Source organism: Nesoenas mayeri (assembly GCF_963082525.1).
Source record: "Nesoenas mayeri genome assembly, chromosome: 3".
Taxonomy (NCBI): Eukaryota; Metazoa; Chordata; class Aves; order Columbiformes; family Columbidae; genus Nesoenas; species Nesoenas mayeri.
The window spans coordinates 79188421-79211782 of record NC_137544.1 but is presented as its reverse complement, the minus strand read 5'-3'; the positions used below and the strand labels follow the sequence as shown (position 1 = coordinate 79211782).

The window sequence follows — 23362 nt, the reverse complement described above, 5'->3', positions numbered from 1 at the left end:
AAATAAGGTTCTGCCAGCTATCAAAGTAACGGATGGCTGAACTGATTTTGCTTACAGGATTTTGAAGAGAAATAAGAACAAGCATCAGATTTCAAGTTGAAGGGTTTCTGACAGTTAAGAACTGTTGGAAGGAAGCATTTGAAGTAAATGGAAAATCTTACTCATACCAAGTACAGTAAACACTTAGCACTTTCGTCTGTAAAGCCAGCACATGGGTATTATAACCACTGTTTTGGAGATGAAGACATGGACAAAGTGATATGGCCTTATAACTCCAAAAGCAAAGAAAACTGGGACAAGACATAGGAGCAGCAGTGCCCATTCTCACCATTAGAACACAAATTCAGGACTAATTGTCTCACCTGTGTGCACACAAGGAAATTTAAGGTGCAAATACAAACACTAACTCAACATTAGCCAGACAACTGTCAGCTTCTGCTTTTCTCTGGATAGGCCTTCTAAAGAATGAAATGTGTTTCCACAAGCTACCATTTCAAGTGAGACACTTTCCTAAAAGGAGAACATTGCATTTCAAAGTCTTCTCTCTCTCTGCAGATGCTCTGGTTCCTGCAGAGCTGCAACACCTGCCCTGTAATCCTTTCACACCAGTAGTCTGAGGATTACTAGGACCATGCTATCTTGATCTGAGGAGTAACTTCTACTGCCAACAGAAGAGCTGCTACAGAATACATACAGAAACAGTCACAGAGGGTGATCAAAACATTGTGCTTGCTGGTTAAATTATGTGGAAAGAGGAGACTTCTGTCTTTAAATACATGCCAAATTTTATCAGGTAGAAAAAGAGCATCGTATAGCACCTGTATAGTTATGATCAGCTTATATGCGTCAAGTCTCTCAACATGAAGCAGATTTAAAACCAATAATTTCAGTGATATTATAAGAACAAATGTTATTATCACAGCACACCATGAAATTATGTTCTTCAAACAATGAAGACTTGAAAATCACCCCAAACTACGAAGAATGAAATTTAATTTAGGACAAAATAGAGTGCTCAGTATGAACACATTCTCCTTCTGGTATCAGCTGAGAGTAAAGGATGCATAGGCATAAAAGACACATGCACTGAGAGCCAGCAACTTCTCACTGCTCACAGTAGAGGAATATCACATCAGTTACACGTTGTTTATCCTGACAATTAAGGCTTATAAAAAATTATGCTTGGCAGTAAAGCCAGCCAAAAGAACTCAACTTTGCCAACTGTGTAAGCACTTCTATATTTGTTTGCTTGTAAGGATATAAAATCACATATAGGATGGGTGTCTTTCGACTTGGAACAAAGCTATGCAGCACAAATTCCCATCTAATTCTATTTCATTGACACGTTTCTTCCTGCATCGTGTCCACCTGCATTCCAGATACAAATCGAATGTGTTCTGTAAGCAGGCTCTGCAGTACAGCTTCTAAAATACTACTAATATCTAGATAGCATTTACCATTCATGACTAAAGAAAATCCTAATTCTCAGTCTCACTGAAATTAATTCAGCAGAACTGTATAGTGCAATACAGAAATTACAACCTAAACTAAACATCATTAAATGGATAAGAATTTATGCAACAGTGATTAAATTTTTGTTAGGCATTTGGTATCAAATTTTTTCATCATAATGATGAAAATCCTTTTGCCTTACTTGTAAGAGGAATGGAAGCGTTCTGGTGCAAGATTTTGAACTGTGCTACCCCGTTGACAAAAAGTAGTCAAAATTCAGCTTAGTCTGTCTTAGTTTGATTTGGAAATGGTGACACAATCATATTTTCTTACTGGGATTCATTAATTTACAGAATATACCTAAGCCTTGCTTTTGTTTGCACAAGGCTACGAATTGTATGAGCATATGAGCATAGATTCGCTATTTACTGCAGTCTCAGGGCTGAAGACCTTCAGTGTTCTTCCAAGTAAACACCTCCTATGCCGCTCTCTTCAGCTCTCCAGCAGCCCAAACACAGATCCACAGAAAGATGTAGACCTCCCAGCCCCAAGAGATTATAGCAAAGTCCACTGCTTAACACACAGCTTTCCTCTAGCTCTTAAGCACCTTGGTTGCAGCTTATGGAAACCCACTTTCTTCCAATCCTTATTGTCTTACTAATTGGATCAGCATATCTGCAGACACTTTACTACACAAATTTCAGGGGAGGCTGTGACATGTATCTGTGAGTGGATGTAACCTTCCTTTCTTATTACAAAATAGTTCTTAAAATTTATTTTCATAACGACACAGTTCTGTTGCTGGCAGATTATTGGGGGTGAGTGGCAATTAACAGCTGAATTGGTACTGTAGGTATTACCCATTCGACAACACTAACAAAAACATACAGAACCTTGAGAGAGCTGTTTGAGTTTAAATAAAAAATATAATATGGAGTAATATATTGCTTTCTCACACCTAATAAGGAAAAACTTCCCATTTGAAAAAAAAACAAAAACAAACAAACAAACCTAGCTCCATAAACATTTATAGTTAAGTGAATTTCATAATAGCTTTCTTTGAATTTTCCTTAACATATCAGCACCACAGTATTCAGGGCCCTCTTTAGCTGCACACCTTACTGACAGCTTCCAAGACAGAATATGAAGCACACTGACAAAATATGATCGTTCCACTATCCTTTCAGCGTGCTCTTCTCAAGCACCATTCCATGCAAGTAACATCAGCAAGAGGAATTTAACATGTTACTATTTTAACAAGCACTAATCTCTAAGAGGCCAATCGTACTGAAGAAGCCATAAACACATCCCATATTTCTACACACAGTCCCTCTGCCCTCATGGAAACTCTTCACAAGACTGGAGAAACTGCAACTCCATGTCTTTCTGTTGCATCAGTGTCTAATATTTAGGAGAGTTATAGTATATGCTGAAAAATGAATATATGCTGAGGCAGAAAAAAAATTAAGCCCATCCACTGACTACCAAGTTCTGAGTCAGACCCTATATGTGGTCATATACCACTGAGAAGGTCACTTAAAGAGCATGCAGGATTTAAAAGGAAACGAGATTATTTATGTGTGTGTTCTTAATATTAGGCATTTTGGCACGCTCCAATTGAAAATTACTGATCCACCTGAAGGAGAAGCATTTGGTCTTGGAGTGTTGAAACTTCATGTTACTGTAAGGTACACTCTCTAGCTATAGTGGCATATGTCAAGACATTGTTCTTCTACAGAAGACAGTCACAGTACTGGATGAATACTAGAAAAAAATAAGTCCAAAAAGGTGAAATTATTTCCTTTTGTGACTGTTAGTAGTAATAGAAAATCCTGCATTTCAACCTACAAAATTCCCCAAACACCTATGTCATCCAAATGCTGTGCATAAAAGCTATTGGAGGCAGAGAACCGCAGTGTAGGACCCATTAGACCACATGATTTTTCCACTGATTATTATTCTGCTTGCAACTCTGGGGGATTTTCCTTCTAACAAATTAAATCCCCTACTGAAGTTAGTCCTAAAGCTACTCAACCCAGAACCCCCATCTTTTTAAGAAATATCCAACTGCTACCAGGTAAGTACTAGGAGTAAGTAATGAGAAGGCTGATGCTCTCTTAGAAAGGAGTGTACCTTTTGCCTCCCTCCCATTCACCAATAGTTTTCATTGAGACCCTATTCTTGTTGCGTACTTGCAGAGGGAAATCTCTGCGTTCTCAACAATCCCACTGGCATTCCACATGGGTTAAAAGTGTCGCTTCATCAAAAACCCTCAAGGTTGATTGTTCAAGGAAAGAATTTTGCACTGTCTAAAAGAAAAAAAAAAAAAAATCACCCCTTTTCCCCCTGAATCCCAACTTTGATTATTTCCAGGTAATCTCAGTAAAAATGCTAGGCATGGGTTGTGATGCCCTGTACACACTGTTGATACTGCTATATTCTCCAAGACAAGTATTTCAATCCACAAGGGAAGGTTCTACAGTACTGAATTTTGCTGGTGGGATCCAGCCTCTCCTGCCAATGTTTTTTTTGCCTAACTTTTCTTTTTCATTCATTCAGGCATGGTTATTTCTCTCCTTCTCTTCCTAGTCAAAGAATGAAGCTGTTTCCTTCCACTTCATCTGTCTTCTCACTCACCAGTAGACTTCTTCCAGGAAGAGGTTTCTGATAAGATATCAATTTAGATTTCATCCATAGAAGACCACACAAACTTCAGAGTGAATCTGGGACACTGACTGTAACTCTATTTATAGATGCTGAAGTCAGACTGAACACAAGGTCAATTCCTCTTTCAGGCTGCAATGAACCTCTCAAATCTGCTGAACTTATTGAAGTTGCAGCAACACTAAAAAAATAAGGACAATGTCCATAATTCATAGTGCCGGTAGCTTCTTCCAAATAGTCTGCCATACGTGTGGCTTCCAAATGCATTTTTATTGGCAAGGACAACAGAACTGTGTTACCAACCAAAGGAGGTAATGCAGATAAATCCTTATATGTCACCCTGAAAATGTAATCTGATATGTACTGCTGAAGGCTGGAAAAGACACAGCTTCTTTCCTAAAGAACCTTTTCCAAAGTCCTCACGTATACACAGCATTCAGTGTCATCAAGAAGATTTGCATTCACAAAGAGTGTAATATCCAGGTAAATAAATATTGAGTCTTCTTGTTTAGAAATTGCATTGACACCTACATTATAACCCTTTTGCATTAACAAAGCAGTGGCATCAGGGCCATACAGTAAGCTAGAATAAGAACATTCATCGATAATAATATCAGTAAGGCAAGGAGTATGTTTCCAGTTCTTTCCTTACATATGTTGGTGCAGCAGTGCCAGAGACAAGTCCAAATGACTGCAGAAGACACGTACGAATACGTGGAGCCAGTTTAGTGCTTTACAGTACAATACAACTGTCCTGAAGAAGGGATCACACTGGTGTCACAACTTCAGATCTTTTCTCTAGCCTGAAGGCTTAAGATTTACTTGAAAAACTAACAAACCACATTTTATGTTAAAGTTTAAAAAAGCACACTCCTATAATAAACTATTTATAGCAAAAGTTACAAATAAGAAAGAGCACTGTTTAACGCACAGCTCGCTAAGTAGTGTTGGCAGTTCAAACTTGCTTCAAACAATACATTTGCATCCTGAGTAGCGTTGTTGTGCTTGGTTTCCTAAGCTAAGGGACACTGCATTTTCCTATGTTCCTTTTAGTTATATTGAGATACAGGCTACTGAAAACTAAAAGGTTTCCAAAAAAAGTTCAACAAGCTCCAAAAACTTCAGAAATAAGCTTATCATAGAGAGAAGAGATATCATGTTTCAAGTCTTCCACTATGAGGTAGTATGATTTTTATTCCACTCCAGTCCAGCAGGGTAGGAACTGAAAGCAATCTAATTCCTAGTCTGACATACCATAGAATCAACCACTTCCATCTGTTGTTCTAAATATCACTGCTGTCCTCTTTTCACCAGTGGGAAATGGAGATCTGAAGTGAGCTGATCTAACCTAAGGTTACAGAGTAGAATGTAGAAGAGAATCTCACCTCCTCTCCAGACTTTTTGATTTCCAATACTTTTTTATTTCCGTGTAGTACTAAAGAAACAAGAGGCCACTTTCATAGATCTTTCAACTGCTGTTTAAGCACATGTGGCCAGTGGAATTGTACTGGGTCAAGCAGCAGATTTCAGAAGTTTCCAATCCCATGGTTCTCATCTACATGTTCAAAAGACACCAAGGCTGTAGTTTTCTAATGAGTTCCTACCAAAGACAGCATGCCCATCCATAATACATTTTTTTGTTGTTGTTATTCAGTCTTTCTTTATAGTTTCTGCATGAAACTTCCAACCATATGATCCTGTTTGAGTTTTTACCAACAGTGCCTAATGTAGAAAATGGTCAAATTGCTGTATTTTCTTGATTTCTTGATTTGACACAGGCTAAATATTACCCTAACCAAAGCATTTAAATTGGTGTTCACATTCAGAGGGAGAAAGCTGAGGTACTACACAGCCTCCTTTCTTAAAAGTGTACTTCATATTTATTCTGACATTTGCAACCACCAAGGAACCTGGATTACAGCAGTCCATAATACTCTATGAACCATGGTTATAATTAGGCGTCACATCCATTGTAATCCTATGGACGTCATCATGTGTTACCAGCATCTGTTGACAGATCTCATACCAGGCATATCACTAAAATGGCAAGTCTGGAGAGGGCAGCCGACAATAGAAACAATGGCATTTATTTTTGGTTTGTTCCAAGACTGCCTAATAGAAAATATATGCTGCCAACTGCCAGGGCTCCACTGAGATCACTTTTCAATATTATATTACCAGTTTGAACAAAGATCTGTGCCCATGTATCTGCAATCTTCTCCTAATAAATAAAGAAAGCATTTTCTGCAACTTAGCATCAATTAGAGAGACTGAAGTCTTGAAATTTTATTAAGTCTATCATAAGAGTACACATTTTTCTTCTGTAAGTCAACAGATTTAATGCAAACATAAGAAAGCCTACAGAATCCAAATTCTCTTTACTTTTTATCATTTATCAGCACTGTAGAAAAACAGCATTAGACTGCTGACTATGTAGTAACCTGTCCATTATGTCTTTACTTTGAAAACAGCATTCTCTGAAACACTGGACAATTGAATCCTAATCAGATGTAACCATGACCTGTTATGGCTGAGTACTTTCAAATCACTAAGCACTTAAGCACTGAGAACAATTCCATTCTCATTATAAAACATAAAAGACTAGTTTGCCATCTAAAGAGTGTAAATTAAAACAAATGTCCATGTTCATGAGTATGGTTTACTAATTGGTTAGGAGCTACAGCAGCTGATGGGTGAAGAAAAGTTAACTTAAACCTAGCTCAGAACTTCTCCCACTATACTCATACAGCAGGATCTGAGCAGGTGTGAATGTAAGAAAATGAATAAAATCAGCTAAAACTCACAGGAAGAAGGAGACAAGTAAAAACTGAGAGTAAAATATTAGCTCTACCAATTTAAATGACAAAGCAAAGCCATTGGCCCCAATGATTGTAACAGCTCCTACTTTTACAGCTATACTTTTATAGTACAGCTTTTACAGAAGCTGTGACTGTAACAGTGGGACAAAATATCATCAGATATAATTTGGCAACTTCTACTTAAGTTCTTGAAGTGAGCTGCTCACCTATAACAAAAAGCATATTCAACTGTATTGTCTAGAGCATCATTCCTCTCTCTCTCCTCCTGCTTTTTTTTTTTCATTCTTGTAACCAGCAGATAACCTTTTAATCTCAGATCTGTCAGATATGACTTCAGCATCACCTTTTGCATTAGGAAGTAACAAATCCTTTACAATACTTCATTTCTCTCTTTTCCATATGCTGCTCAAAACTCAGTGTTCTGAAATTAAATATTGCAAATATTACTAAAGTACCAAACCCTTGACAAGACTGCTGATGGGATTATAATCTCTGCCTATATTCAGAATAAGAGCATGGGTAGTACTTGCTGGCACAATGGATTTCTTACACCTAAAAGGCATGAAGCATTTCCTGTCCAATGGTATATTCCAAGGAGTTTACAGACTTGTTTTTTCCCAGGGAGTGAACTGGCATGTGAGAACCTAATAATGAAATACAGTTTTCCAGATCTAGTCTGGATGTATTTTTAAGCAATATTTTCCTTGTCAGATCATTCAGTCAGAATTAATAATAAATTCTAATGAGAGCTGACTTGCAGGATCACAATTTCAAAATCTGCTCTCAGAAATATTGCAAACTTTGTCTGCATACCAATTTTGAACCACCTCATTCATCTCCCTGTTTATAATTGCAGTTTACTGTTTTTGAGAACCAATCAGGCACACACATCAATTCAGCTTCTGCTTTCCGAAAGGAGGATCCAGGAAGCGAAGTTTAAAATTACTGAAATCTCCGTCAACAACTAATATATAAATATAGAGGTACTGACAGAATCTTTCCAGCGTAATATAAACTCCTGATTCCCATAAATTAGTGCCATCTTACATAGGTTTCACTTAAGAATCCAAAAAGTGAATGCTTTATCCACAAAATATGGCATAGCTAATATACATTATATCTATGCTTTATATGATGTAAAATACATTATCTTACAAAATTAGAACCCATTACTGCACAGCCCTGGCAAATCCAGATGCAGCACAGCAATAAATTAGAGCATCATTCCACACAGAAGCACATATACAGACACACTTTATCTCCAGACCTTCCTTTGCTGTTTCTCCCATGCTGGGTCCAGGAGCAGGTCCCTGTCCCATTCTTCTTCTTGGGTCATGTACTCATCCTCTTCATAGTTGTAGGTGTACTGCATGTTTGTTTCTATCTGGTTCATGCTATTCATGCTACCTGGGGATCAGCTTCAGCTGCTGTGGCTTCTACTAGTTTTAAATGTATGTATACTTTTTAAGCTCAGTTAACTTGCAGATGGGTTGTAGGTAGCAGTGTCTGTTTTCTTTCTTATTTCTCTTTTTGCGAAATGACAGGGAGTGAATATTGATGAGTCTTGCTGAGAGCAGAGGCTGAAACTGTCAGGTAGGTGCTGACCTATGGTGACCTTCCTTCCCTCTCTCTCCTGCCCTCTTCCCTTTCTCTCTCTGCTGCTACTGCTGCTGTAGGTCCCTGCGGCTGACCCTCCGGAGAAGCCCAGCGCGGCTCATTGCTGCGGCTTATTATCCCCGCCGGGCTGTCACGTGGCGCGGCGGCGGCTGCGGCCCCGCTCCAGGCGGCGGGGCGCCCTCGGCCGGGCCGGGATCGCCGCCCCTGCGGGCGGGACAGAGCGGGGCTAGGAGCGCGCCGTTTCTGCGCAAGGCAGCGAGAGAGACAGCCTCCGAAAGGGGGAGCTGGCCGGGGCAACCCTCCTCCCGTAAGCGCTCTCACCAAAAATTACCATCTACTCGGCTGTGTCTCTTTCCAATTCGATAAAATACCTGACTTTTTTTTTTTCCTACTGACGTGTATTTCTACTTGTCCAGACCCATCTATGATTGCTGATGCAGTATGACATTGTCTATCATTAGTCTGAAGTCTGTGTGGACCCTTGAGTCACTTCCTACTTTCCTTTTTGGATTAAGGATCACAAGCGCTAGTGCAGACAAGGACACCCGAAATGTGAAACAATTTCCAGTGGAGATCAGGATTGGAGTTAAACCAGAAAGTGTGGAAGCACAACTTTAAAAAGCAATATATATCTTCTTTGTCCAGGAAACATGCTTAGTACATCCCCAAAGCAAGCACCAAGAAGTACATGCAAAGGTCTTTCTAAATGTGACAAGAACCATTTACCTGTGCTTCACACAGGGTAAAATCTGAAAAGATGTCACTGAGATCAAGCATCCAGGCAAAGCCCGTCCTGTATCTCCCCTTCCATTTAATTTCAGTTGCCCTGGCAACAACGTTACTTCTGGGAATTGGCAAGTTTACTATGTTCTTCGTGGAGCCTGCCATTCTATCATCCACCAAGGTCATCCTCTATACCAGTGTCCACACTGGATACAATTCGAACTTTACTTACAAAAAGAAAAAGCTCACCAAAACCGAGCTTTTGGAAGCCATAAAAGATGAAGGTATAAGGGAGAACTATGTTCAGTAAAGGCAACCATAGATCTCTAAGCCAATGTGAATGAAGAAACAAAACAACAGCTAGACAGCACGTGTCCTCCACTTCATGTTGCTAACCAAAACGCTGCTTTTTGTCAAGGCACCTTCTGTCCCATAAGTCTATGCAATTTAGAACATACATACATGCACAGGTAATACCTACCCATTAGCTCCAAAAAACTTGATAAATGCAGCATTAAGGTTGCAAATTGGAATTCAGAAGAGAATTGCAACATGTTCCGTGCAGTCAAAGTAAGCTGACCTTCCAAAGACTGCTGTGCATATTGTATGAAAAATAGTCTAAAAAAAAATCAAACTCCAAATCTATGCAGCAAAATCAGAATCACATGCTTTTCACCTGCTGAATGCAAATATTCTCGAGGTTTTTACATTTTCTTCCATATAATAAAGAAAATATTGATGAAAGCTATGCGCAGACTTTTTTGTTCAAATGCAAATAGACATTCTCCTAGAATACTCTGAGGCAGTATAAAATAGCAATTACAAACCAAAATATTTTGTGTACATACACATTATGTGTACACTGGTGTAATTTGTGTCATTTATTTTTATAGAGGGATAGTCATCTGTGGTTTGTGATGCATGTTCAATTTCAATGACCTAAATGACTTTAAGCCTTCAAAGTCAGTAAAACCATCTTTTTTTTAATTCACTATACACATCACAGAGTTTCTAGAGGAAAAGCAGGAAGAAGTCAGAAAAGTCCAAGAAGTTAAGCTATAATGCTCTGAACCAGGGCTGTCCCCTGTGCAAAGAGTTCTCCTGCGCTGACAAGACCTGTGACCTTTCATGCACTACTTCATTAGAGCTTCACACCTTTTCTCAGCACTGCTGTATCTGGGGATCTACGTGGACAAATTCAGGTGGTAGCGTACCACTCCCCTCTGTGCAGTATAGGTGAGCCTTACCAGTACCAATGGCTTCATACTGGGAGGTAATAGTTAAAAGCCACATTTTATTTGTTGGCCCTCAGCCTGTAACACAGGCCCAGAATACCTGTGTCACGAAATAAAAATGGAGGCATGATGATGATAAAGAGTATCCCATCACACAATGGATTAAGACTAGACTTAGATCCATGCCTAGATTTCTGGAAATCAACAGGAAATCTACCAAGATTGTATAGAATTCTGAAAGATAGATAACAAGTTTTTCATAAAATAACTGGATTTGCTCAAAACATAGCTAGCCACTGCTGCAAAGGTACTGTTCATTTTTTCATGGTTACTTGGTACAGATGTAAACTTACTACCTTCAAAACAAAACAAAGAAAACAAAAATGTCATCATTTTTCCAAGGAACCAATAGCTAAAATAGTATCTCTCAGTCTGACAGATAAAAAAAAAATAAGTCAATTCCAAATAGGAATAAACTCACATTTTTATATTAGGAGTAAATATTTCAAAATCCACTTTGGGTAGGTTATATTAGTTCCTTTTGGATGAGAAAAATATTTCAGAATGAAAAATGTGATTGTTTAATTCTGAAAATGTCAAAATAGGAGGCTTCAACTTCATCAGTGTGCATTTTGAGACAGTTGGGCTTTTAACCTATGAAACAGGAAGCTAAATGAAATATATCCATTTTTTTAAAAACTGCTTATCTTTATGGAATAGGACCTGTTTTACATTCTCTAAGTAACTGCTTACTGCCCCTTAATCAGACAGCATGAGTAGGCAGGGGAGATATTTATAGATGGAGCTTTAGGAGGAGTATCTGGTATTTTGTTTACTACTTTAATTTAATTTCATAAACGAACAGTGTAGATGGTAATGAGAAGCATATGAATGGAGGTCTGTAGTGGAAAGAGAGCCAAAATGGAGCTCTGATGCCAAACTTGAAGTGGAAAGGGAGCTGCCTCTTCCAGCTTACCTAGAGAAAAGGAAAGCTGTGCCCAGCAGAGTAGTATGAATAAAGCAGTGTGCTTCAATCAGCTTATTCCCACATCAGAGATAGGTTAGGACTATCCCCACTGAAGCTGGCAGAGTCACACAGCTACAAACTATGTGTGCATAAGGAGAAAGAAAATCAAATCAAAACAGAAATAAGCAAGCTGAGCAGGAAAGAAAGGACAGAAGTCCCAAGTAGAGAAAGAGCAAGAAACACAGTGAATCTCATAGATATGGAATTTTAAGCTGACATGGCAAGATACCCAAGAGTCAGCAGGTAAATTTGAGGACGAAATTACACAGATTGCTTACAATGTGGTAAGATGAAAAGAACACTTATGATTGCCAAACAGATTAGAAAAAATAAGGTGGAACAGGGAGATCAGAAATGGACATGACAGAGCTGAACTGTCAACTCTTTTTATCTTCTATGTGGCAAAAGGCATGCAGTTTTAGTACATGCCAACATAAATGCTAGGAAGGGCCTACCCAGGAGAATCCCTTTACCCCAGGAGAACACTGTGGTAACAAGATATCATTTTCCATGTACAATGAGGACCAGGAAGGCCAGAACTTTCCTACCAGGAGCAGCAGGTCTGTGGGTGAACTCTCTTGGGTATTTCTTAACAGATTTGCAACTTATGAAGGATCTTTGAATCTAATACCACCTAAGTGAAAACCGTCTGGCACACTTTGCATTAAGCTCCTTGAGAATCAAAGAGCTTTTCTAACTAAAGCTCAGTTTTCAGTTTCAGATCTTAAACTGTAACAACATTCAGGGAAAAAAAAAACCTCAATATGTAAAGACAATATGAATAAATGTTAAACTTCTTCATATTTCTGAAATGAACAGACATGGAAGGAAGGCAGAAAGAGAGCAAAGAAGAGAAGCATGCATCTGGGAACCAAAATTCTGATTTTTGTCTGAGCTAAGGAAAAGCACCATGGACACTGAACATATTAGCCCTCACACATCTCACACTGAGAGACACAAACTTTAATTCTGAAAAATCCCCATGCTACTCATGTGTGGTGATATTAACTGTACAGAAGTATACATTATAACTATTTTTTTTTTAATATTTCAAATTACAGGTTTGGAAATAAAAATGGAGAAAGAGTTAAAAAAATGCATTGCTGGCTTCATAGTAACTGACATTGTCAGAAGACCCTGAAGTATTTCATCAGCTATATATAGAGACGACTTTCTCTGTTCCTGAAATTCAGCCACGGATGAAGTGTAGCAAGAAACATTTATAGGACAGACAAATACTACCAAAGCATAGCTTGGGCTTCAGGAGTATGGAGAAAATGTTGACTGCACTGACATCACTGGCATTTGCCAACCCTTTGTGCGGAGGGGAAATCACGGGGCTGAGATATGGGGTGACCCACACCAGCTTAAGATGCCCTATATGACCTTGAGCAAGTAAATTCAGGTAAAATTTCCCCCCCCAAAAAAGCTAAGTGTTAGCCCATTAGACTGCTCTCACTGGAAGATAAACAAGCTCTAAAATAGTGTCAGCAATGCTTCCTTTGGTCCTTAACGTCTGTCTGGAATAAAAACTCCCTGAACCAGAGGCTTTTTCTGTTTAAAAGGCCTGAGGATCCTACAGAACAATTATGATTACAGTGTACTTTACCTGCCACACACCCTTCACTTCCATGTTTGTCTCTCAGGTTTGTGTATAGCCTGCACATGAAAATGCCTAGCATTATTCTAGTATGTCAGGTTTGCTCTGTCATTCAGGATCTCTTATACTCTGGAAGAGATGCCCCTAATGTTTGTAGGGCCACACTTGCAGCCTTATAGCCTGCAGCCGATGGTCCTGATTCCCAGAGAGACTTTACAGCAGATGTTAGTAGGAAACACTCAACATCTGGTCTCTGCCACAGTATCACTAAGCAGTACTGTGATACTAAATAACAACCACAACCTGCAGTGTGAGTGCTGAAAGATGTAATATAGCAGAGGGAAAACCCTCTAGTGATGGCAACTGCCAGGCAGCACTACACAAGATCACAACTGTCATGAATGAGAGGAGCTCTCAGATCTCATATTTGACACATTTCTATTAAAAATTTCAGAAGAAACCATGATACCTGAATTCTTTTACCCCTTGAGCTAGCCTCTGGAGGTTGCCTTTTTTGTTTGATAGTTCTTGTCTGGGTAGATGCAACTCAAAAAGACAGATTAGATAATGAACTAAATAATATCAGAGGTTTCAACAGATGCTTTGCACAGTTTAGAAATATAGCATCAAATGAGAAACTGGGAAATGTGTACGGTGATTTATATACTACACTGCAGTCAGTCTGTTAGCTCACTGAAGTGTAGAGCAATATGCAAACAGTTACAATGTAATACACACGGTAACAGGTGGGGAAACTACAAATAGTGCTGGCATAAGATTGGAAAAAATGGCGAGACAGATCCAGGATTTTAAAAATGGTTCAGTTATGAGAATGCAGGGGGCAGGGCTAGTGGTATAGCATGGCCTATTACAAGCCTTCTGAAGAAATCTTCAAACCATCATGTGTTCCCATAGTCCTGGCTGTGTTCCTGTTTTATGTTGGCTTAGCCTTATCACACAAAGATACTAAGCAAGGAAGAAACTGTGTGACTAGGGCAATGCAAAAACCTGCAACTGACCATACAATTTGTGTTTCATTAATACTACCAGTTAAAAAAAAAATCTTTACTAAGACAGGCTGTGACCCATAATTGGATTACCTGAGACTATTTGTCTAAAAAAGTACATTATTCATCAACAGTTTTGGTGACACTGAAAAAAGAGAACAGAGACATGTGCGTGAGGTAAGGAATGCATAGGCAACATGCCTTTATTTATCTAGAAACAAACACCACCAACTAAGTCAGAGTTTCCAGACAATAATTATCTAAGGGGCACAGATGAAACCTGGCAGGTTTTAAATCACTGAGGTATGAGGTAGAGATTATGGGCACAGGATGTGAGCACTAGATATCAGACACTGCTGTGTTCTAAACTCAGCATTTGTACAGATTAACTGAATGATCTTAGACAAATCATAGTCTCAATGCCCTTATTTCTCTTTCCAAATACACCAGTGCAATTTCACTAATATCAATGCAATTAAAGTTACACACTCAAGAAGGCAACCTGGTTGAATAAAGTGCCAGTCTGCAAAAATGAATACTAACTACTCATTATTCATTCCACAGGAGTGATACAAAGATTAGTAAAAGGGGCAAATACATCCCTGTATAAGGCAGCATTAGGTGCAACCTGAATTACTGCCAAACAGGGATAACATGTTCTTTCTGCAACAGGTATATTGCAAGTTTTCCTCTTCCAGAACTGTTGTCCTTACACCCTGTCCAACAGAGTTTTACTCTGACACTTGGCTGTATGAAAATTCAGCACCAAGAAAAGGAGCAATGTTCCTGTCATGCTTGACATGAAAGCAACAAGGCCTCAATTTTCCAAATCCTGTTCTGAAGGCAATTGTTCGCTGCTCAACTATGATCTCTCTCACTAACTTTGGCCCTATTCTCATCTCAGGAACAATGCCTATCAGTTTTGCACAACATACTTTCCAGTGCGAGACTGGTTGCTCTTGAGATCTACCAGCAATAACCTACCCAGGGTGATGACTCTTGTATATTCTCAGTCCCTCTGAACATGGACAAGTCCTTTGTTTCTTAATTGGCTCATTTCCCTACATGAATCCAGGTTAGCATAAGCAGAGAAGGAGAGGAGAGTATTTGCATGTTTCTTCACTTTGAAGCCAGTATGTCAATAGGATAAATGCAGTGGAGTTGTGCTAATGTGCAGTCTAGATCTCTGTTGTGTCCCATAGTAAAAACTGGAATAGCTGTAATCTTCCAGAATTTCATAATGGAACCTAATCAAGAGCATGTTTGTTGATTGGTTGGTTGGTTTGCATTTTGTTTTGTTTTTCCAAGCCAGATGCTGTACTAGGTATTTTTCCAGTTCATATGGACAATAGTTAACTGGAGGTGGAGTCTGCAACTAGGACAAAGGTGAGTGTATCCTTATAGGCTGCAAGGCTCCACATGTATTTATAGCAAACTCTGGAATTCATTTTTTAGTTGAAATAGTCTGAACACATCTTCCTCTGGCCACTTTGTTTCCATGATAAAAGCATTCAGCAGAAAGCTTATTTTGCAGTCCAAATAGATGTATTCAAATATATCTTGGACTTCTCTAGGGGAGACTATTCAGTTACAAATGCACTTCCAGAACACTAAGACACTTTTTGATTTTTCCCCATGGCTCAGCAGTCCCCCTCGCACCTCCTTCATAGGTAACCCTGGCACACAGATGATCTACGGAAAATTAGGCCAATCAGGCCCTAGATTTGTAGGGTCTGATTTTTTACTGTTAAAGTACCAGTGGTAAAAGTCAGGCAAGTCATAATCTGTACATTCAGTTGCAGGAGAGAATGTTTAAAACAATACATGATGGAAATACCAGACAAATATAGGATCTTGCTGGGCCTAAAGGTTCAAACCACCAGGCCTACTCAATGGGCAAAAAGATAGTATGTAACTGTAAAGCACTTTAGGGAAAACAAACAAACAAACAAACAAACAAACAAACAAATTCCACAGTATCAGCATTCAGTACCCTAAATCTATCCATAGGATGGGGAAATGGAACTGTGAACAGTCTGGGGCACGGGCCTCAGTTTTCTTTCTGTAAACCAGGAATAATACTAACACTGTGAAGTACAAGGAAAGATGTGAAAAACAAATACCCAGTAGATTTGGAATATTTGAAAGACAAGTACAACTGTGATGACCAGAGCTGAAAATCATAAAATATGTATTTGGAAATATGCTGCAACTGAGTGCAACAGATCTGCATTGAATAAAAAAAGAAATATCATAATGCTGTAGCGCACTGCTCATGCAATACACTGAACAAAGTGGGATTTCCAGAGAAAAAGTAGTTTGCAACTATCCAATTAAAGTCTACACTGTGATACATATAAAGCAGCTGAATTAAGATTGCTTGGAAAACTTAACTCTGGCATAGTCCACCAATAACTGACTTGAGATCTTGATGGTCTTGTGAGATATCTGCTCTACAACTAATTATAAATACATTATAAATTAAGTAATCATAAATGAGTTCTGAATTGGAATACAAAATGTTAAGCAAAGCACTAAAGGTTTCAACTGCAGCTTAACAGTTATATAACCACTGTAGCTTCTGCTCAAGAAAGAACATCATGTTTTGCATCTCAGATGTGTTTGTTGTATGTTCACACAAGAGTCTTTAAACGTGTTACAGTGACACAGACAGACTAGGCACATCTTAAAGACTCTTAGCACCACGTGCTCCTGTTCACTACACATTCAAGGCCAGGCTGCCATCCTACCTACCATACTAAATGCCTGTCAAGCCTTCTGCAGAAACAGCACCCTCCTGTCAGTGTGTGCAAGGAATTGCCTCTGATGTCACTGGGCCTCTTAAGACTCTCTCAAGTTATTTCTCTGCAGAGAATGCTCTAAGTCACTGGCATGCACAATACATGCAGAATGACAGAGAGTAAGAAATGCATTGAAGGAAACATTGACATGTACTTTTGTCAGTAGGATTTATTAGCTGTTATCAAGAACATTTCCAGTTGTCAAGACTATTTTATGAAAGGCTGCACAGAGTCTTTACATCATCTCAAAAACGGCAGGGTCACTACTTCAACTCTGAAAATATGGCACCTCTAGTAAATCAGCAAATCTGGAGATCTAGGCTTACCAGTAAAACTCAGTTGCATGACCTCACCATCTACATCAAACATATTATTTCTTCTAATAAGATTTTTCCCCCAAGAATTCCCAAGATACATAACATCATAAACAGTTTCCAATGCACAATGAAAGTAAATATAAAAGCCAATTATTTTTTAAACTGCACTGAAATCCAAATAAAAGTTTGGTTTGATGGTTGCAGATAGTTTCTATAATTCAGTATCACAGAAATGCACTCTCTGACTTTCTAATACTTTTTAAATGCTATAGTATTAATATCTCTCATGTATATATGCATATATACGTAGGTTAAAAAATGGTCAGTTGTTCACAGTGCCACTGTGCTAGGCATTACATGAATGCATAACTCATTCCTACCAAAGAAACAAAAAAAGTAAAATAAATGAACTTTAGAAAGTGGATAAATAAAAACATGTAACTGAATATAACTGAACAGCAAAATCAGCAGTTACATTTTCCCCTCTCTGCTACTGAATGTGGATCATACTGTTTTCAGGCATTATCATACGAAGTTGTGAGCTCATTTGAGTTCAAACCATGTATTCACCAGATATGGAAAAGGCCAAAAACAAAACAAAAACAAAAACCAAAAAAAAACAACCCGGCAAATGGGTGGCTGACAAGCAAATAGAGGTTCGAACAGCTGCAGGTCACAAATGGGTAATTGCAGCATATGAGCCCTACTGCTATTCCAATGCCTGTCAGTTGCTGAAATAACAAGGAATGGAGGGAGATTATAGCAAGACAGTGTACTGCAGTTAGAAAAGCAAGCTGTGTTAAACATGTCCCTGATTACCACTTTTTCCTTCTCCCCATCCTTCAGCTTATTGTCTTTTACTGTTTACAGCCCTGCTAAAAAAGATGAGACATCTAGTACACAACACTCTCCTTTTTGTTTTTACATCCAAGTCCTAATGCTACACTCCAGTTACCAGGTTCTCTCAATGCATTAAACTATGTGATTCACAACTACCACACAGTAGATCCATGATACCTAGTCTCTTAGTAGATTGTCCGGCACAGTTATCTTCTCATAATAATAAACAGCTAACATATACACACTGTATCAGATTTCCCAGCCTAATAAATACCAAATCATTACAAAGGATTATCACAATCACAGCAATCATGAGAGATATTTTCCTATTTTTCATTGCAACAACTATGTAGTCATTAAAATCCAACTTTCTAGCTGACTTTTTACACTATAAACAAAAAAAAATCACAATTCATCAAGGAGCTCCGCACTGAAAGGACTGGGTTTTTTCTTACACTTTTCGCTATCTCCATTTGTCTTCCTTACTCCCCCTGATGCTTTTGGGACAAAGTAGACCTACCCTAAGTGAATGCAAATGGAGTTACAAAGATAGCCTGCTCTTTTCAAGCTGATGCTTTCTCTGCATGTGCCTAGCTGAAACTAGTTTCTTTATTTGGGGTTTATTTCTCCTTGTCTAGAATGTATATTTAAAAGCTTCTGTTACAACCATTTTAATTCAAAAGCCCTCAGTTTGTATTACCATATTGGAAAGCCTTTAATACAGTAAAATCCCCAAAATAGCTTCCCGCCACCCCATCCAGAGGGTTTCTATTTATTATTAGATCTGGAATGCAGCTACACATGAGAATTTATGGCTGGGGAAGCTGCAACAGATTTTCCAAGAAAAGCCAGGGAAATGTGACACCGCCTGCCACAGTGGTCAGTAAGTCGATGACGTGCTTCATACACTGCCTAACAAGGAAGCTTCTTCCAGCCCTTCAGTTCAACTGAAGAATTATTCTCCCTTCAGTCCTGTTCCAGCAATGAGAACTGCAATTCTCTGTCACCTCAGTCACCACTGAACTACACTTGATTGTTTCTGCCTCCAGTTACATCAGCTGCACACTCATACAACTCCACTGACCTCATCAGAATTACTCCTGAGTTTCACTAATGCAAGCATAAAAAGATCAAGCCCTCAGGGCAGGGAAGGTTGATAGGGAAAACAAATCTTAACTCTCTCATTTTACATATTTGCAAATTTACACGATATGACAGCACCGATTTCTTTGCTTCTAACAAAAGCCTAGCCAAGGGAATAATGGCCTCAAGGCCTTATCAATGTATACACTGCAGAAGGGTACTGTCTCATCATTTCACCATGTCAAGAAGTGACTGCTGCATTGTCACAGAGAGCAGAAAGAACTGAAATCAGAGAAAAATACATTATTGCAGCCTTAAAGTACAGAATAAAGCACTGCACTTCCTGATAATTACAGTACATGAACTAAGAACCAAGGGGACAGATTAGCTCAGAGTAGAACAATTTAACTGCACAGCCTCCAAAACTACAAAATACTGGCATGCCTCCTGCAACCAATAGCAAAACAAAACATACTCCATGACAATAAGATTACCTCGGTTTACAAAGTGTTTAATCCACTGCTCCAGAAGACAGAAGGGTTTACAGGTCTTCTGGCATACATATATCCACATTAAACACACATACCTGTTAACACCTACTTTTGCTTTAAAAGTTAAGAGACCTCAATTCACTCTAAGGAGGTTACAGTCTCCTTTGTGTATCCTAATAAGGTTTTAATATTACTTAATTACACTGCAATCAGATAATATTTTAGATGTCAGGCACTGTCACATTGTCTATTAGCAATGGCATAAGGAAATGTCAGGGAACACACCAAGATTATTAGCAAGCAATGGTGAAGCACATGGAAGGTGGCTGTCTTCCATCTCCTTCAGAACTGTCTTAACAATCCAAAACCATGGTGATTCAGAGTGCACGAGGTGGTGCAAGGAGGAAAAAGATTAAACACCTTAGCAAATGAATTAAGAATCTTTTGAGAGTATGTAAGAATACTTAATACAGATACTCTCTAACTTTGTATGTAAACAGTAAATTGTATAGGTAGTACTCAATTCCTTATCTTCATTTTGATATATTACAATTGCACGCTACAAAACTACTTTTTTGTACCAGATGTGATTCCCTTTTCCTCTTTAAATGAAATTCCTCCCCAACTGCTGCCTATATATGAAATGAAAACAGAAGATGCATTCTGAGAGCACACCTAATGGGAATTTGGTCTACAAGGCAGAACAAAATCTAGTCTGCACAAAACGTCTGAAATTTATACAGTGTGACAACGGTTCCTCAGCATCACTTCATTCTACAAATTTCCTCCTACTGGGATGCATTACTTACCACAGCAGATAAAGCTCTACACACACACAGCTGGTGAGGTGAGTTGGAAGGAAAGGAATATAATATTATTAGATCTTTATCTAAATAAAGACATCAGTTATATTTGCTCCAGTGGTAGCACAAATTTACCCAGATGTAAAGAACATTAAAAGTTTAATAGTGTTTGCATTTCTCAATCAAATCTTCTAAAAAACACCAGTACTCAGGAGTGAATGGGCTTACAGAAAATGCTTGAAACAGATCACTTCTTTCCAAAGAAAAATTAGCATATGACAATTTATATCCTAAGACTTCAAGATTTTTAACAGACAATCTAACCTGTCAAATGCCATTTAATAGCAACCATCAGCAGAGGTGATCTCAGTTGTAGTGTGGCTACAAGAATTCCAGCCCCACACACTAGCTATGTGATGATGCAGGCACTCAGAAGCTAAAGGGACTGTTTGAAACAGGCTTTGATTTAAGTTCAGAAATGCATCTCTTTGTAGTTCAGCATGGAGCAAATGTCTGTGATATCCAGCTTCACCACTGGGGAATTACAAATCCAACTAAGCATATTTCCTAGCAGACTTTCTGCTTTTCTATTTTTCCCAGGAAACGCTTTTTCAGAATTAAATCAAAACAACTGTTTTTCCCTCTGTAGGTGTCTCTGTTCCTCCAATTAACCTCCAAAGGGAATCTCAGCTTTATTCTGAAACCAAACAAGGATGGAATAGAAAGCACAAAGGTATAAAGCCTCTGTCTTGCAGCTCCCTATGAGAAAGAATCAAGTAGGATAGGAGTACTGGAAAACCTGAACACATTTCAGCATTTACAACTTCTAGTTTATCTTTCTGGCTAGAGTATTCAAATAATGAACCACATTGATTCAAAAAATTACTATATTTCTATTTAGAAACAGCTTTCTTTCCTTTGCAAATTCTACACAGAATCACACAGAATCATAGAATTGACTGGGTTGTAAAAGACTTCAGAGATCATAAAGTCAAATATCTCAGTGTTTGGTATTTTTAGACATGGAAACATGCATATTTATGCAGGCTTTAACCATGCTAAAAATAGGTCACATGAGGGCTTCATAAAGGAAAAAGATGCACAGAAGCCACAGAGAATGTGAAAAAGTGCAATAAATTGGCCTCTTGGTTTGCAGCTCACTTGCTAGATGATCAGAATCTCAGTGTTAGAACAACCAGAAAATAATAGCAAGCCAGCAATAGCAAATCAGTAATAGTCTCCAAACACCTTGACACTGCTATAACTGCAGTGGTAGCAACTCTTAACAGCTCCGCAATTGCTGTCATTACATCCAAATAATACCATGTCAGAAGTAACATGATATAGAGTTAATATGTGGTCCCTGACAAGGCACCAGCAAACATAATCAAGCACAAAGTCAGACATTGAGCTTCATTTTCTCACTCTGCTCCCACTCCTACAAAGGCTTAACCGAATACAAGCGAAGTGTCTTGTTGAAATCAGTGGATATTCCTAATGGATAAAACAAAGCATTTAAAAAATTCTTTGCAACCCTAAACTTTTATCAGCTTTTTATATTTCTACAGCATGCTAAATGATTGCCAAGTAACACTGTTTTACTATGTGAGCAAATTTCTTATTTCTGCCATAGGTATAGAGATTCTCAACAATATAAGGAAATAATTTTCCAGATCCTCGTGCTGGAATTGTTGTCTTTGGCATCATTTTGTCCATGCACTTACATGAACTGAAATCAGGTTTGTTCTGCCGCCTTCCTTCCCCAGCACCCCAGGCTTCTCTGTTTGTCACAAGCCAGGTTCCCTTTTTGGCTTTGTGCACCAACTTTCAGGTGCAGATCCTGCAGCCCTGAATGCAAACAGCTGGCAAACATCATGGCGTTTCATATTAGGAATTTCTTTTTAATCTGAGGGTGACCAAACCATGGACAAGTGGCTCAGTGAAACTGCAGAATTTCCATCCGTAGAGGTACTCCAAATGCAACTGGATGAAACTCTGAGCAACTTGCTCTAAGCTGGCCCTGCTCTGGGGACAGACCAGATGACTTTTAGAGGACTCTTCCAACCTATACAGTTCTGTATCTGGGATCTAGCCCATACACACTACAGTAGCTTTCAAGGCTTTTTGCTCACGGGAGTCCTGCACTTCCTCTGGCACCACTCACTCCAGACATGGAAAAATCCTGAGGTGGAACAACTCTGGTTGTGCACACCCTTACTACTAAGACAGGATGCCCTCGTTTAGTGGATGCCCACCCACAGCTGGGGCTGTTGCTGGGCAGCAGCACACCTGTGCCACAGACACCTTGCTGAGGCTTCTCCCTCCACCCGCCGGCGCTGCGGGCCTTCGCACCTCGAGCTGCTGCCTGGACCGACCGCTTCCCCAACACGGGCCGGCCGGTCTCCGCCCCAACGCACCAAACCGCCGCTAACGGCGACTCCAACGGCCCCTCGTGCCCAGTGGCCCCCCGCCGCGAGCCAGCACCGCCGCGAGCCAGCACCGCCACGCCCGCAGGTGGCGCGCGCTCGGCGGGGTGGCTCCCTGCCGCTCGGGGGCGGGAGCTTCCTGTGCCGCTGGAGCCGCTCCTTCCGGGTTAGCGGCGCGCGCAGCCCACGTGGGCCCCGGCACGGAGCGGCCAGGTGGGTGTTGGGGTCCGGGTCCGGGGGTCCCGTCACCGGCTGCCGCTGCCCCTCTTCTCGCCCGGCTTGTCCGGGCCCGGCGCATCCCCACGTGTGCGCGCCCCCGAGGGGCATCTGGCAGCCGGGCCTGCAGCGGGGGTCGGGGAGGACGCCGTGTGTCCGTGCCGCTGCTGTAGCCGCCGGGTGGCTGCGGTTCTCTGCCGTTAGGTTTCTTCGGAGGCGCCTTTCCTCGGCACGCCAAGCC

The 23362-nt window shown here is 39.7% G+C and overlaps 1 protein-coding gene across 3 annotated transcripts in view; it reads right to left on the bottom strand.

Moving 5' to 3' along the window:
* Positions 1-8337, bottom strand: part of ACTN2 (actinin alpha 2) — a gene marked incomplete at both ends in the record, with an annotated part of 68040 nt that extends 59703 nt beyond the window's left edge. For 2 of the 3 annotated variants that reach the window (XM_080341998.1, XM_080341999.1), the window contains one exon: positions 8203-8337. In XM_080341998.1, coding sequence (XP_080198124.1) covers positions 8203-8337 — 135 coding nt within the window. The remainder of the gene's footprint in view (positions 1-8202) is intronic. The other variant, XM_080342000.1, reaches the window with a different exon arrangement.
* Between the last annotated feature and the right edge of the window lie 15025 nt (positions 8338-23362).